At 31.6% G+C, this 16,368-nt stretch overlaps 1 protein-coding gene across 1 annotated transcript; it reads left to right on the top strand.

Annotated features, from left to right (window-relative positions):
• The first annotated feature begins 3,617 nt into the window (after nucleotides 1-3,617).
• On the top strand, nucleotides 3,618-4,148 carry LOC107864762 (agamous-like MADS-box protein AGL66). Its single transcript, XM_016711191.2, has one exon. It carries the CDS (start codon nucleotides 3,618-3,620, stop codon nucleotides 4,146-4,148), a length of 531 nt encoding a protein of 176 aa, XP_016566677.2.
• Nucleotides 4,149-16,368: the final 12,220 nt, after the last annotated feature.

The raw sequence follows: 16,368 nt of genomic DNA, 5'->3' as shown, positions 1-16,368 counted from the left end.
TCTTTTACCCTTTGTCATTTCACTTCGGTTTGGGTCTTTTTTATTATCGGTCGGATTCGATAATAAATTAAATTGTGTAATTAAAAATAAAATTTTACACGTGGATGGTGACGTGGCATGACTACGTGGTTTTTTTAATCTAGGTGGCGTCCTTGGTGGACTTCTGTTAGAGTGAGGGGCATTTTTGAGCTAAATATTTAATAAAGGGTATTTTAGCCAAAAAGCTAACGAGAAATATTTTTGATCCATTTTAAATAATTCATGAATAATTTTGATCCTTTTCCATTTTTAAAAATAATTAATAATAACTGCCAAGGATATGTGCAATATCGTAACACAGTGTTCATCTGCACCTAATATTTTAGATTGGTAATATAAATATATATGTCAAAATCCATAAATTACAACAAATAGTCTACCTTGGACCAAAATTTTAAAAATATAAATGTTTAAATACTTAACATAATACCAATAGTGGAATTTGATATCCTAAAAATTGACAAGTAGCTCTATTAAAATCTTAATTTGGACACTTTCTTTAAAGATTTAGACATAATATCAAGAGTCAAATTTGATTGTTACTCTTTTTAGAAGGTTAATTAATTACTCACTAAGGGGTCGTTTGGTAGAGTGTATTGTAAAATATAATGCATGTATTAGTTAATGTATACTACTAGTACCTTATTTGGTACGTCTTTTTGCCTATGTATAACTAATAAATTCCTTAGTACAACACTTTTTCACTTTTTCTCTTCCTTCTTTTTGGATCAAACACTTACTTTTGATGAACTTCAATATGAAGATAACAATCTTCTCAAGAACACACCAAGAACACCTTAGCTCGGAATGAGTTAAAAATTCGATCTTGTGCACCTTTCATCATTCTAAACTCATTCCACACATTATTTTGCTCAAATATTCTCACCCAAGACTTCAAATCTTTCAACCCACTTTAAAATTTTTCAAACCCAAGCTTCCAATGATAGTATAAGACTCAATATTACTCAGATTTAGCTCGAATTTGTTATTTGGACTCTAATAGTGTTAGGAAAGCAAAATTTGGGATCAGTTTGTTACTCGCCATGTTGGTGCGTCATAAGTTTGCTTCAACTGCAGAGAGACCGACTACTAGTCTAAAGAGTGTCTCCAACATGAGATTTCCGGTCATTCAACTCATTTAGATCAGCTCGTGATGTTGTGGCATCTTCAGTTAGAGATAGTGTGTATGATACCTCAATTGATGATTCAGTTGGTTCGAGTCGAGGTATTCCCCAAATTGATGTTTTTGGACTTGAAATTGGTCTTGGGTAACTGTGTTCCATCAACCCACTTGTGAAATTGATTTTGAAATATGATTTTTGACTTACTGACCTATACTATTGCATTGCATGAATAATTTAATTTGTAAAAATGGATTTTAAAGGCCTTGTTGGTCATGTCTTGGTTTGAAACTTGAATAAAGAAGGTCGAGGCATTCGTCTAATTAAATTTGATAAACTAAAGGAGGTCGAGGCATTCCTCCAACTTGATTTAATGAACAAAATGGGGTTGAGGCATTCCCCCAAATTAATAGAATTGTAATGTCATAATTCTGAGCTTGCAAACATACAGTATGTCGATACCAGTAGTGTGCCATTAATGGTAAATTCCTTAGGTAATGAATGGGTTATGTGAAACTTACTTTAAATTTGGCCTAATAGGGGTTATGTAGCTAAGCCGTGATGGTATGGGTCTTGGATGACTTATGAAACTCATGTTCGCCGAAGTGAGGTTTGGTCTTGATAACCTGTGTGTATGGTTCGCACTATTGATATATATTTGTATCTTAGGTTGACTTAGGGTTGGGGAATTCCCTGATCTTCCTTGATACCTCCGATTCGTGCGACTAACATTCACTAGGGCCCTTCAGCAGGGGGAGATGAATCCACATAGTCCATGGGTGCCTGTTTATTACATTTGATCTACATCGTCCAAGATAATATTTTACCTTTTTTCTACCCCAACTCGTTATATATTTATATGTATATGCATATGCTTGTGTGCATTTGGATTTTGGACTGATTTTGAAATTATTGATCATGACATTATTATATCACTATTCTCTGATTTACATGCTAGGGCTCATGCCATTAACCGTATTCGGATGGAGTATCCCCATGCGATGCAGAAATCAAAAATACTTTTGCTTTTCCTATGCAGTGACTAAGTGATCGTGGAATAGCTCATGAGTCAGATTGAAGTGGTGAGCTTCCATGCTTAGGAAGACTTCATTTCATTATTTGGTTCCCTTATGTCATACTTTTCTTTGGTTTAGTTTTGGATATCGTCGGGGGCATGTACCAACTTAAATTGATTTGGTTTTGTTTAGAAGTTTTGTGGATTACTGTGGACTTAGGATTGATTTTTGAATTTTAGACTTCTTTTGAGTCATAATTATCTATCTTGTGATATGTTTGAAATTCCGCTGCTATACTTGAATTGTGTTCCGTTTAACTAGGCAACGGGGGTGGTCTCTGATCCTTGTTGGACTTGAGATACCCATTATGGCCAGGCCCTAGTTCGAATCGTGATAGGCTAGGAGGAGAATTATATATTATTCATATATTACTATTTGAGTTATTTACTTATGATTCTCATAATTGTCTAGATTTAGCCAATTATTCTCTTTTGTGACCCTTCTTATCTTACCTTTAGTGTATACTCACACTTTATAATGCTTTTGCCTTAATTGAGCTCTATCGTCCTGTGATGCCTACTTAGTACCACATATTGTGGTACTCATGCTACATTTCTGCATCTTTCTCCCTAATGCAGATCCTAGTATGAGTCATCATTGTTGACGTCACCCTCATGTAGAGTTGTTGATCAAAGATTAGAGTGAGATTTTAGCATCTGGAGTTGACCTATCTCCCTCTATTGTGGAATTAGTCTTATTTTGCACCTTATGGATACTATTATGTATATATTGCACTTGTCTAGTACTCCTTATGCTTAATGGTTCTTGTACTTATTATACTAGGTCTTGGGAATTCATTTTGTATATTTTGTTCTTTCCCCAGCTATTTGTGTGCGTGCTTCCTGTACCTTTTCTATTAGTCTTTTTATTTACTATTTTTACCTTGTTCTTCTGTCCTTCACCTGTTAGTCCATTACTTGTTATTCCGGATTATGATATTGACTTACCTACTAGCGGGTTATAGTAGGTACCAAAATGACTTGAGATTTTGGATTGTGACTTCCAGCCTCGTCAATCAATATGTTGACTTTCATCCAAATTTCTAATTTTCAAAAATGAAAAACTTCCCAAAATGCATCCGATCATCTCAGATAGCTATTATGGAAATAACATTATTTAATCTCCAAGTTCAAGATTGATTTTTAAGATTGTAACTACATCTAAGAAAATAATGAATAAATACCTTAAATTTCGGATAGTATAGTTAGATTTTTCCTAAATTTCACCAGATTATGTGAACTCACTTTTAAGCGTTTAGGTATGTAGTCCTACCATAGATCTATATATATGTATTAGCGAAACACTATTATCTTATATTCAGAGAGTGATTATCACTCAGATATTATATTCTTTGATTCTCGCATATTTAAATATGACAAAAATGGGGGTTAGGCCTAGTAGGATTGTCGATCCGAGAAAGAAAAAAGTTTTACTGGATAAAAGATTAGAATCGCTATATAAGAAAGCAAAACATTTAAAAATTTTATGTGATATCGAAATTGGTATGTTCTTTTTTACTCCTGGAGATCAAAATATTTTTGCTTGGCCATCTCTAACCCAAGCTACGGATTGGGTGAAGAACTATATAGCTTCCTTTGATAAGCAACGCCCAATTAAGATGGTCAAACATGAAGACTTCCTTCAGTCGGTACTGAATGCTAATGAAGGTAAAATTAATCAACTTGAGAAATTAGTTGAGAAAAAGGAAATGGAGTACAATTTCAACCAACTTGTTGAGGCAAGAAAACGATTTGATGAACTTGAGGTTAGAGAAATTAAAGCGTTGATCAATCTATTTGCTGTTAAGAGGGCCCAGCTGGACGAAACGGCTAAACAACTTAATGAAAATGTTGAAACTGAAATTGATTCTAATGACTACAATGATGGAAAAGGGAATGATGGGCATCTTTAATTATGTTGAGCATGCTATTTTGTTCTTTCTATTATTATTTTGTCTTTTTCTCTTTTAATAACATTTTCTAAATATGAATTTATTTTTTATTTTTTCATCTATTTGTGTTATGGTTGTCTGTAAATATATATATATATATATATCAGATATTTTATTTAAGTCCATTCAACCTTATTGTTTTATTTCTTTTTGAAATTTCATTTAAAAGGAAAATATTTTTTGTCTTATTAAACTATTTCAAAACTTAAAGAAAATTTTCAAACAATTTAAGAAAAGACAGGATCGCCACTTGATTCTTACAGTAAATACTAAGCAAACTTTACAAGAATTTTAAAAATTTGAAAATAGAAACAAACACTTAAAGTGAGAGAAAATGGGTAAGGGTTCTGGTAACATCTTGAGGTGATTTTTAAGGCACTCAAGAACGTTTATAAAAATAGTTGACTAAAAGACAATTGACTGACTTTGTTAAAATTTTTCTAAATTCTTAAGTATTGGAATTATCCAAAGCATTTCATAAAAAAATAGCATCTACACTAGTCATGAAGAAAATCCATTTAACTTGAAGTGATTTTCTTCAAATAATAGAATCAAATTAGTTTCTAGTTTCTTTTTTGAAGAAGTAAGATTTTTCAAGTAGATACTAGATCAAAATGAATACTCAACTAATTAAAAGAAAACTTATTTGATTTCTTGAGGAAAGTTAATTTTTAAAAGGAAGTTGCATCGACTCAAATGAACTATTAGCCACATGAACAAAAGTGAATGTCATTCTAGTAAAGTTTTCAAATATTAACTCATTTCAAAGATTTATTCCAAGGAGAAGTACAAGAGCTCGTTTTGCCAACTTTAAATTATTATACTTGTGAAAATAATGATACATAGTTTGAGAAAAAATACAAGTTGAAAACAAAATTAAATAGCAGCTTGATGGTGATTCATTCAGATTAATTAATTAAGGTTGTAGTCATTCAAACAAATAATTACAATGAATTACATATAAAGGAGAAAGAAAGAGTTAGTGTAATGCCCCGTACTTTTCTTATCTCATTTTAGCTCATAGTGCATGCATATGAGGCTGAAAACCTGAAAATTTAGCTAAGTGTTGGGGACTTAGTTTTATTTTTGGTCTCTTAACTTCGTTGATTTTTAAAGTGACCTTCCTGACCCCGAGATGTGAGTTCTTAAGTTATTTCATGTTTAGGGGTGTAAGAAGCACGTCTCGTGGAAGTTTTGAATTTTTCGGATTAGAATTGGGGAATTTTTGGATTTTGATTCCAGAACCTCACTGCGATTGTGGCGCGTCGCGGTGGTATAGCGCTGAGGCCCTTATCGCATTGCGGAGAAGGTGTTTTCTTCCAGTTCTTGATTCATAATTGAATGCATGTGTCATGATCTTGGTCCTAGTGTGTGAAGTGCTTATGAGGTGAGGAATGTTCATTGAAATCACTTAGAACAAAGGTGAGTTAAAATACTTTGATTCGCCCAAAGTTTGGTATTTGATTCTACAAGGATCCATTTTGAATATGTACAACTTTTGATAAACATAGAATTTTTCAGTTGAAGACCCACAAAATTGTAGATAATTGAATTAGCTTTTCAACAATACCAAGTTCGCCTTAATACGATACCCGAGCAAAAAGTAATAATCATTTTTGTCAGAAGTAGTAAACCACCGCGATAAGACCGCGTCGCGATAAGCCTTTCAATCACATTCCAGTTACAATTTTTTGGTTTAAATGAGTGAGGGGCAATTGGGTCTTTTCTCACCTCAACCAAATTCATAAAAACACGACTTAAGGCTTCAGTTAGGGCATTATATGCCCATATTCTCCAATTTTCTCTCAAAAACAAACCCTAATCATCCCCCAAGTTCATCAATTCCCTTCCTTTTCTTTCAAGAAAACCAAGAACTCTAGTGTTGCAATCCAAGGAAGCTTTCAAAAAAGTTGTTCTCTTTCAAGATTTAAGTATTAAAGGTATGTGTGATATTCATCCATGAACCCTTTCCATCCATGGAGTCCAAAAATTCATTTTTATGTTTTAATTTTTGAAATTACATTTTAACAATGAATCATCTCTATGAAATTTTTATGAATTTAGATTATACATCATGTTTACAAGTGTATTTCGATGGAAGTTGCCCTTATACGTTTGATTGATGGAAATTTCATTGTTAAATTCCTAAGTATGATTTTAGTATTGTAATTACTCTATTCCAGCATGTTTCATTCACTCTTATACTTAAGTTAATGAATTTCTTGCTATTTAAATTTCAAGTTAAGTTTATAATTGATTTCAAGTGAAATTGTATGATCGAAATATTGTGGTTCTCATATCATATTTATGCGAATTCAGAATAAATCCTCAGTTTATGATTTTGTTATGTGATCATGCTATCTCATCATGTGTAAAATGTATTCCCATGTTAAAGTCATGATCCCCATGTGTTTGACGAAACGCCAAAGTTATGGATTTTGAATAATAATTCTCTAATATGATTTTCAAAGCTTTCATGTATTCTTATTGTTGATTCCATTGAGTGCTGAAGGGTTATGAACACCCATTACTTAGTTGTTTGCGAAATTTCAATAGTTTCAGAACGGTTTTAGATAAACCATTAGCAGTATCATTCAGTAGTTATCATGATCAGTTCCTTGTTCAGTTAAGCTTAGTTTAGTCCAGTAATCAGTGTCATTAAGTTGGGAGTAGGATTCAGCACCGAGCGAGCCTAGGGCAGAGGGCTCACTCGCCAGTCAGGGTTAGGTCCTTAGAAGCAGTCCCTAAGTTCCAGAACTACGTAGCCAGCGTAGGTTATGAGATGTCACCCACCAGTTTAGGATTGATAATCTCTTGAGAGGTCACCCGCTAGTTTAGGACTGACACTCTCTTTGGGGTCACCAGCTAATTTAGGACTAACTCCACAGCCATTTTAGTACTCGTGGCACGGTACTAGCATCCTATGGATTTTAGCCGCTCATGATTGTGAAGAAATCAATAACATTCATAATAGAAAGCATATATAAAATCATAATTATAAGATGAATCATATAATCAGGTGCAACTCTACCTTATAAGAAAATAGGCGGCCGCCTTAGGCCCCCAAATTTGAGAGGCCTCATTTTTTATAATAATATAAATAATTTTTTTTTAAAAAATTAAATATTATTTATAGACAAAATAAATTTTTACATAAAAGAAAAGAATTATTAGAAGAAGTTCATAGAAGATGATGATAATGAAGTTGAAGATAATGATAATGAAGCAGAAGATGATGGATAAAGCAGCAACAACAAAACAAAAATCGCGAAGAGAGAGAAAACATCGGATAAGAAGAGAGAGACCTTTTTCCTTCCATTTTTTGTTATATTAACTAACATTTGGATCAAAGTGTAAATTTAAAAGCTTATGGGCTATTTTCAAGCTTTCTCAACTTTCTTAATTCATAATAAAGTAATTGTTACCTTCACTTAATTATTAAACTTGAGTCACCTATACCTCATTTTCAAACTCTTTTGTCACTTTTAATTATATGTCCCTTGTAACTTAAGTTGCTCTTTTATGAAATTTAATACTTTAGGGATTATTTGGTACAAATACAAATAATGCATGAATTAGTAATGCATAAATTAGCAATGTTGGGATTGATAATGCAGCAACCAGTAGTGTTGGAATTAGTTTTTAGAAGTGTTTGGTACATTATATTAAAAACTAGATATACCATTTATTGTGTTTGGATTTAGAATTTTACAATTTTTTTTTTATAATTATGCCCTTAAATTTTTACGGGATTTTTTATTTTAGGAGTTAACTAGTCAAATTTAATATCTAGATTACAACATAATATATTTGTGCATGAATTCTAATTAACGTGTATTTTTTTTCTTTCTTCTTTTAAAATTTAAGTTTCCTAAATTTAAGATGATAAAATAGTTAAAATGAAGGTGTATCAATAAATTGATTATATAATTAATTTTCACTCTGCTTAGGTAATTATTTAATTTATTTCATCCTTAAATTGGATACATTTGATCTAGAAAAATCTAAAACAACAAATAATTATAATATTACATAAAAAAGAACACACAAAAAAAATATAAAGCACACTATGTAGAAATAACATGAACTCTATTTGATAATATATTTTTGAAATTTCAAAGAAAAAATAATAAAAATGTAAAATATATTTTCAGTGATTAGTACTTTCTGTAAGCAAAGTGAAAAGTTGAGATTTATGAATAATTTAGTCATTTTGGGGTTTTATCTAAGTTTGGTTAAGCCTCAAATAAGTTTTTTTGTTTTTTTTTTGTAAAAATTACATATATAACGATATGTTTACTGATATTTACAAAAATTTCTAACTATTTTCAAAATTTCATAAAATATCAGTTTTAGCCTATGATGATACATAAAACGTACGTTAGATATATCCTACAGATACATGTTATAATTAAATTAATTAGCATGTTTTAAGAGATGTAACAGACTAAATAACATTAATATAACGATTATCCTAACTAATTATGGTAAAAACGCAATAACATCCCACGATATAAGGTAATTAGTTTGTTATTGCACCTTTTTAAATAAAATCCTTTCCATAATTAGATTTCATATATCAAACAATAATTTCGAACCTTTTTTTCTTGATTTTGTTTGAGGTAATTTCAATGAATATTTCAGTGTTATTACGTTATTGCGGCGTTTGGATTAACGATATAAAGTACAAGGGCTATAAGAGTGATGGAATCGTTGTGAGTGAACATGTAACTTACGATAAAGAGATATCGACAATTTTTGTAGAACTAGAAATTGGCGAAAGCAGGAAAAAGTTGAGGCTCGTTACATAGTTGATAGTAATGAGGTACCGTTGTTGATTCATAATGAGATAGGTGTGAAGCTTTATATCGAACTTAAGAAAAGTAAGCCTGATTTTGGAAGTATCCACTTATTATTACTACAGTAGATAAATCTGCTAGTGAGATGTTGTTTGATGGAAAAGTTGGTACAGTAATGTGTATGGAAAATCCTTGTGAAGCGATGAGAGACGCACTGATTGGTGTGAGAGAGGGAACTCTTAAAATGAGATTGGATGATGAAGAGTTGGTCTACAAACCACTCAATCCACCTTTGCACTATAAATATTTATGCATGATCATAGATATGAAAGTAGATGAGTGTGGGATGATGGAGTGCACAACACAAAAGACCTCCTCGAACTGTCTCGTAGAGTTGCCTAAACCCCCACTCAAGTCCATAGTTGAAAAAAAATAAGAAGGAGCCTGAAAAAGCAAATGTTGAAAAAGATATAGACCTTAAGAGTATACTCAAGAGGTCATATAGGAATAAGAAGATTGCCTCCGAGTAGGAAGAAGAGGATTAAGAAGTACGATTGAGATATAGTTGATATAGGTCGTGTCGCGATACGAAATCAGGTATTGCTTGGGAGGAAACCCAAGTGAAGTTAGGTATTTTATTTTTGTATTTTAGTTTTTATTTCAGGTAGTTTCAACACGCTCAGACTTGCGGGACTGAGAGACCATCAACTGAGTAAGCAAATGAATCGATCAACAAAAGGTGTGTCCCAGAAGTTGATATGTTGAACATTTTGGAAGCTTTCCATTCTTCACTAGTAGGGGGTCACCAAGCAGGTGATCGTACTGTAAGAAAAGTGCTATAAAGCGGCTATTATTGGCCAACCTTGTTCAGGGATACATACGAATTTATGAAAAGATGTGACCGGAGCCAGAGGGCAAGGCTCAATTTCAAAGCACCATGAGATGCCCATGACAAAAATGCTAGAGGTTGAATTATTCGACGTCTCGAGTATTGATTTCATGGGACCCTTCGTCAGTTCCTATGGGTTCAAATATATTCTGATGTTGTATATTATGTATCCAAATGGGTAGAAGTTGTGGCTCTGGCTGACAACGAAGGTAGGAGAGTGGTTTCCCCATTATGATTGGTACCCTATCATCTGCACCATAATCAAGAACAATGAAATCAATAAGAATAATGAACTTACCAACGATAATGAGGACGTCTTCAATGATTTATTTGGTATACACTTTTGTTCTATCAGCCATTTTGAGCACCATCGAACATGATCTCGACTTCCCCAATCCAAGAGTATTGAACATAGATAGGGGTATAAATATTATGCTTTCCCCCAAGTCACTCAAATCTTAGACCATATCACTCTCACCAATTTGTATGGGAAGGGTGAAGTTTCCTGGATCCTTAAGATTCTTTGACATCTCGCTCGTCACAATTGAGCTGCACTTATTAGTAAGTGATACAATTTCAATATATCCCAACTTCATCTTATTAGTTACCACATCCTTCAAGTTCTTCTTAAAGTTAATTTGAAGTTCTCTGAATGTGTCAAATAACAACAACAACAACAACAAACTCAGTGTATTCCCACAAAGTGGGGTCTGGGGAGGATAAAATGTACGCAGTCCATATTGCTACCTCCAAAGAAGTAGAGAGGTTGTTTCTCTGAATGTGTCAAAGAACTTCTTAAAACAAGCATCCTCCTTGGCCCTTTTTGAACTTTTGAGGCAATAGTGGTGGTGGTATATCTTGTTCATGCTAAGATGCCATTGTTTTTAGGCACTCAGACTTCAGCATCTTTGGGTGCAACTTGCTTCTCCTCTACCTGTTGTGGGACTAACTCTTCCTGTACCTCCTGATTTTTCTGTGGAGGTTTATCAATAAGGTCTGTCCCTCTCTTCAAGGTCCTTGCCATTACCTGGTTAGGATTCTTTGTGTCATTAGGAAACCCCCTTGAGGTTTTGTATTCTGGTCTTGAGCTAACTGTCCTAACTATGTTTCCAAGTTCTTTTGAGCAAGTTGCTGATTTTGAATTTCTACAACGATTTTTTCTTTTTTTAGCAAGGATCTTCTTCAATATTATTAGCCTACATGTTCTGCTGCTTCTAAAACTACTGAGTCTGAGCCTTATTATTGCATGATGAGTAGTTGGGTTGACTCTACCACTTAAAGTTGTAGGCCTTACCATAATTCAAATTTACCTTCTATGCATTTCCCACAATGTTCAGCGACTCTGGATTCACTCCACATTAATCTACAAAGTAACTACTAATACCATAAATCTCTCACCAAGCCGAGGTCTATTGGACAACATTTATTTATGTTTGAGGTTGGTTCACACCCAAATGTTAAATTGTGTGATCATTTGATACTCTATTATGTATTGAAGTGTGTACTAGTAATACACTCTATTTCCTGTGTATTAGTAATATAAAGATATTAAACACATTCATTAATTTATTAAATTACCTTAATACCCCTCAATTTTCCTCTCAAAATATTTCACCATTCATTTTTCCGCCATTTTAATTTGTAATAGTGAATCTTTTCAAAACATTTCACAATTTATTTTCCCACCATTTTAATTTACAACAATGAATAGTTGATTTAAATAACTATAACATATTTTTTCTTTGCTTCTAGAGTCTTTAAAAAGATGTCAGAAAAATTTTTGAGACTATTTCTTAATTTTATGTTTTGTATTTTATTTTTATTTCGACTATGTTATCCGTCGGCGTAATATTTCTGCACAAAGACGAAGGTCTTGGAATTAATCCTAAACCTCTATATGATAGTTCAACGATACTAATTATGTTTGAAATGACAAAAGAATTTTGTTGCAAAAAAGTGTACAAAATCAAAAAAGGGTATTTTTGTAAACAAAAATTTCTTTTTATAGAAACTATGTAAGATGTATTATTTTTTATACATCAAACCAAACAATGTATTACAAATAATACATGCATAACTAATACAAGCATAAATAATACAAGCATTACTAATGCAAGAATTACTAATGTACTATATTTTTCATTGTTTTATACTCTACCAAGCGACCCCTATGTAATATGACAGAGGTGAAATTTGGAGAGCCAACCAAATATTTTGTATGATTTTTAAATATTTTATGTTATTAATTATTATGATTTACAGTATGTTAAATGTAATTTTCACATAGTATAAGTCACTCTCTCTTTCTCAATTTATGTGACATTAATTTCGAGAGTCAATAAATTTTTTTAAATTGTTACTCAATAGTTATGATTTATGGTTTTTTTTTTATATAATCTTAAAATATATAATAGATTAAAAAATAAAAAGAATAAATTGAAAGCGAGAAAGTACAAAGTTAAGAATATTAGATTGATAATTTGATATTTAGCCTTAGTTAAGTATTATAATTCTTCTAACGGAATCTGGATATGCAAAACTAATTAAGATATTGAATTTAGAATATACACCACAAATATCGTCTATAAGAGAATTTTAATTGAGATATAATTGTGTCGACCTAACTAATTTTAATTGTTCAAGTTTTTAGATTTTACAAATTTCTAATTATTTGACGTTAATAATTAAGTCATTCAAATAGATAGTCAGTCGATCAATTCAAAGTTGTAATTTTTCACTTCAGATTCTATGTTTCTCGGAATTCATATGTTGTGCATAACCATGCTCAAACATAACTTTATTAATTGAGTTAAACATAAATTAAATTTAATAATAATAATAATAATAATAATAGAAAAAGATGACGACGATGAAGACGAAGAAGATAGTAGTTTATATTTTTATTATAATAATTGATATTATTCAAAGGTACAGGAAATTAATCATCATTTCGAGAAAATTATATTAAAGATTTATAATTCTTAATTTTAGCCACATATATCTCCTGAAATAATACATTCACAAACAATATCATCATCTTGTACACATCTTGCTCCACATATTTTTTCAAACCGTTCAGTACAAAAACCTTCACATACACGATTAGCAGCAAAAGATAGGTCTTTGCATATTTTATTATAATAATTGGAACATGTACATTTGTCCTGCGCTAAACAACCTGTCATTAAATACACAATGGTTAGTGACATAATTAAATGAACTAGCATTTTAATTAATAGTTTAAATTTATGAGTTGTAGATATATAACTATAATGCTTGGAGATGTGCACAAGTTAACTAATAAATAAAGAATTAAACTATAACTATTAAGGATAGATGTGATATTGTAACACTGTATTCATTTGAACTTAATATTTTTGACTAATAATATATAAATATATGTGTAGAAATTCATCAAAAATACAAAAAATAGTATACCTTTGCCTAAAATTTTAAGAATATAAATTTAGCATAACAACTTAAAGATTAAGCCAACAAAATTTAAATATTGATTCTATGTTTTTGGATATATTAATTCTTTTACATGAAAAAATAAGGATACCTGATGCAATTGCAACAAGGATAAGATAGATCACAAAGATTTTTAGGATATAGCCATCTTTCTATCACCGATTAAAAAAATAAAGAGAAAGAAAGAGTAATTTATGTAGTCTCAATGATTTGTGAGTTTAAAATGAACACTCTCCATATTTATATACAAGTTAGTCTAATTATAAATTTAAAAACTTGGCATATTAACAGTTAATTCTGATATCATAAAAAAATTATAAATATGGCTATTAAAATCTTAATTTGGACAGTTAATCAAATTAATTGGACAGTTAATAAAAAATTATAAATATGGCTTTCCAAATTTTTTTATAGCCAGATTTATAATCTTAAAAAAAAAATTAATAGTCATATAATCTTTTTTTTTTAATTAAAAAAATTAATCTGGACAGTAAATAAAAAATTATAAATATGTCTATTAAAAAAAATTATAAATATGGCTTTAAAATTAAATGAAAAATCAAAGTGATGCTTTTACTTAGTGAAAAATGTCTTTGATTTACACCCCATATTAATGTGAGTTTCGATATGATGTGATTTATCTGTCAAGCATTGAAAATTATCTCTTGCACTATAAGTTAAGATTGCATATAATAAATTTTTATGATCGAACATTTTCTTGAATTCGGCGTAAAGCGAAAATCTTAGCGTATTGAGTTGTCTCTTTTTAACATAAATTCTCATTAAATTTAGACGTATAAGGACCAAATTATTCATTCTTTTTTCTACTACTTTTTAAAACTAAAGTGATCACCATATGGGAGACCCCAAATTCGATTAGTTTCTTTTATCTAATGATTGATTCGGCATTATAGTTGTTAAATAAGTAAATTCTCCTTTTAACCAAAAAATAAAGGAAAAAGACAACTGTAGAGAAAAATGATTATTTGATGATTTTTTTATTTTTAAAAATAAAATAAGACACTTAAAGTACTGTGGGTTAATTTTCTATCTTAATCCTTTTTTTTTTGGGTCACAGCTAACACATCTAGTAGTAAAATTTTGAAATAGTCTTTATAACATTAACGACACAATTTTTTTAATTTATAATAGTAAAATTATTAAACTAATTATTTTTAGTTTGCATTATAAGAATTTAAACTATTAAAAGGTAGGAAATTAAATATTTCAAGAAAATAGCAAAAGAGAAAAGGAAAACAAATTAAATGCAACCCTTATTTAATTTTAGGGACATTCATCTTCTGGAAGAAAACATTCACAAACAAGATCTTTGTCATCTATCGTACATCTTGCATCACAAATTCTTCCAAATTATCCTGAGCAAAAAACTTTGCATGCATTATTGCTAGTAATATCTAGGCATACTTTACTGTAATATGTGGAACATGAATCGTGACAATGTTCATCAGATACACAACCTGTCATTATATGCACTTCGTTAGTGATAAGATCAAAATTTTTATCAATTATATATATATATATATATATATATATATATATATATACCTATTAAACAAGTTGAGTTGTAGTCTCGTAGAATCACTCTTGCAAAGGCCTGTCTTAACATCATTTCTAACCATGTTATGCAATACATCCCTATTCCCCACAGAACCAACTATCACATAGACAAAGTCCAAAGGAATTTCATTTGGGATACCATTGATGCTAAAAAAAAAATGCATATGCTCAGTTGGGAGGTGATCACTAAACCCAAATACATGGGAGGGTTGGGAATCCAAAAGGTTAGTCTAAAGAACACTTCTATGCACATCTCTCTAGCCTGGAGGCTCATTAAAACCCCCCAGACTCTCTGGTCAAGGGTTTTAGTCAACAAATACTCCAAAATTAACAACAAAAGTGGGTTTCCAGAACTTGAAAATGCATCATTAATGAAAAAAGAATTTGCAAAAAGGCCACCCTTTGGATCATCAACAAGGGAGACCAAGTTAATTTATAGACTGATAAGTGGTTACCTAACACTAAGCCTCTCTCTAATACTATTCAGAGACCTGCAACTAGAAATCTCCACCAAATCAAAGTCTTAGATATTTGGAGGAATGGTACTTGGGATTTTTCTTCCCTCCCATTTGAGCTTCCTCTCTCCACTATCCAAAGCAGCTTCTTCCCTATTACTAGGACTCCCAATGATTACCCTATCCGGGAATTAACTGGAAATGGCATCTTTACCAGTAGCAGCCCTTATAAACTTATCAGCACTGGAAATAAAAAATGCACCAACTCTAAAGAATTCAAATGGATCTGGGCCATGAAAATTCCAACAAGATCAAACACTTTCTTTGGATTCTCAATCATATTAGGTTATCATGTAACTTTTCCCTCAACAAGACGAGAGTGCCTATACAGCCCAATTGCTGGAAGTGTAATACCATTCCTGAAATCATTGTCCGTTTGTTCTGGGATTGCCCTCAGACATCTGCCATCTGGACATTCCTATTCACAAAAATGGGATACCCATGACCCAACCTCCCAAATGCCACAGATGATGACATGCTTGATGAGACCAAGACCTGGTTTCGTAACACCCTTTTTGACAACCACATTAGTCTTGATGTCTTAACTGCTTTCTGTCTTTGGGGGGTTTGAAAATGTTGGAATGAGAACGTTTTTAACAATCTCAATGCTTTACCCAAGTTTGAGAATGCATATGTTGCAGCTTTGGAGTTTACTTACCTGGCTAACACTTCACAGACTTAAGCCCCCTAAACTATCTTTGTTTCCGTTAAATGGAACACCTCTTCAAGAGGCTCCTATAAACTTAATACCGATGGTTCATGTCTAGGAAACCCCAGAATTGAAGGTGTAAGAGGCACAATTAGAAATGACAAGGGGGGCTGGATACTGGGGTTCTGTAAGAGATTTCCAAAGCAATCAACAACCAAATGGAGCTGATTGCTCTTCTGGAAGGCCTGAAGTTAGCAGAAGCTAACAACCTCTATCCTCT

Source organism: Capsicum annuum, chromosome 3, assembly GCF_002878395.1.
Source record: "Capsicum annuum cultivar UCD-10X-F1 chromosome 3, UCD10Xv1.1, whole genome shotgun sequence".
Taxonomy (NCBI): Eukaryota; Viridiplantae; Streptophyta; class Magnoliopsida; order Solanales; family Solanaceae; genus Capsicum; species Capsicum annuum.
The sequence above is the reverse complement of the archived record's forward strand: the minus strand, read 5'-3'. Positions and strand labels throughout refer to the sequence as shown.

Coding starts and splice junctions, on each gene's coding strand:
- LOC107864762 (XM_016711191.2), top strand. CDS start 3,618: ATGGGGGTTAGGCCTAGTAGGATTGTCGATCCGAGAAAGAAAAAAGTT.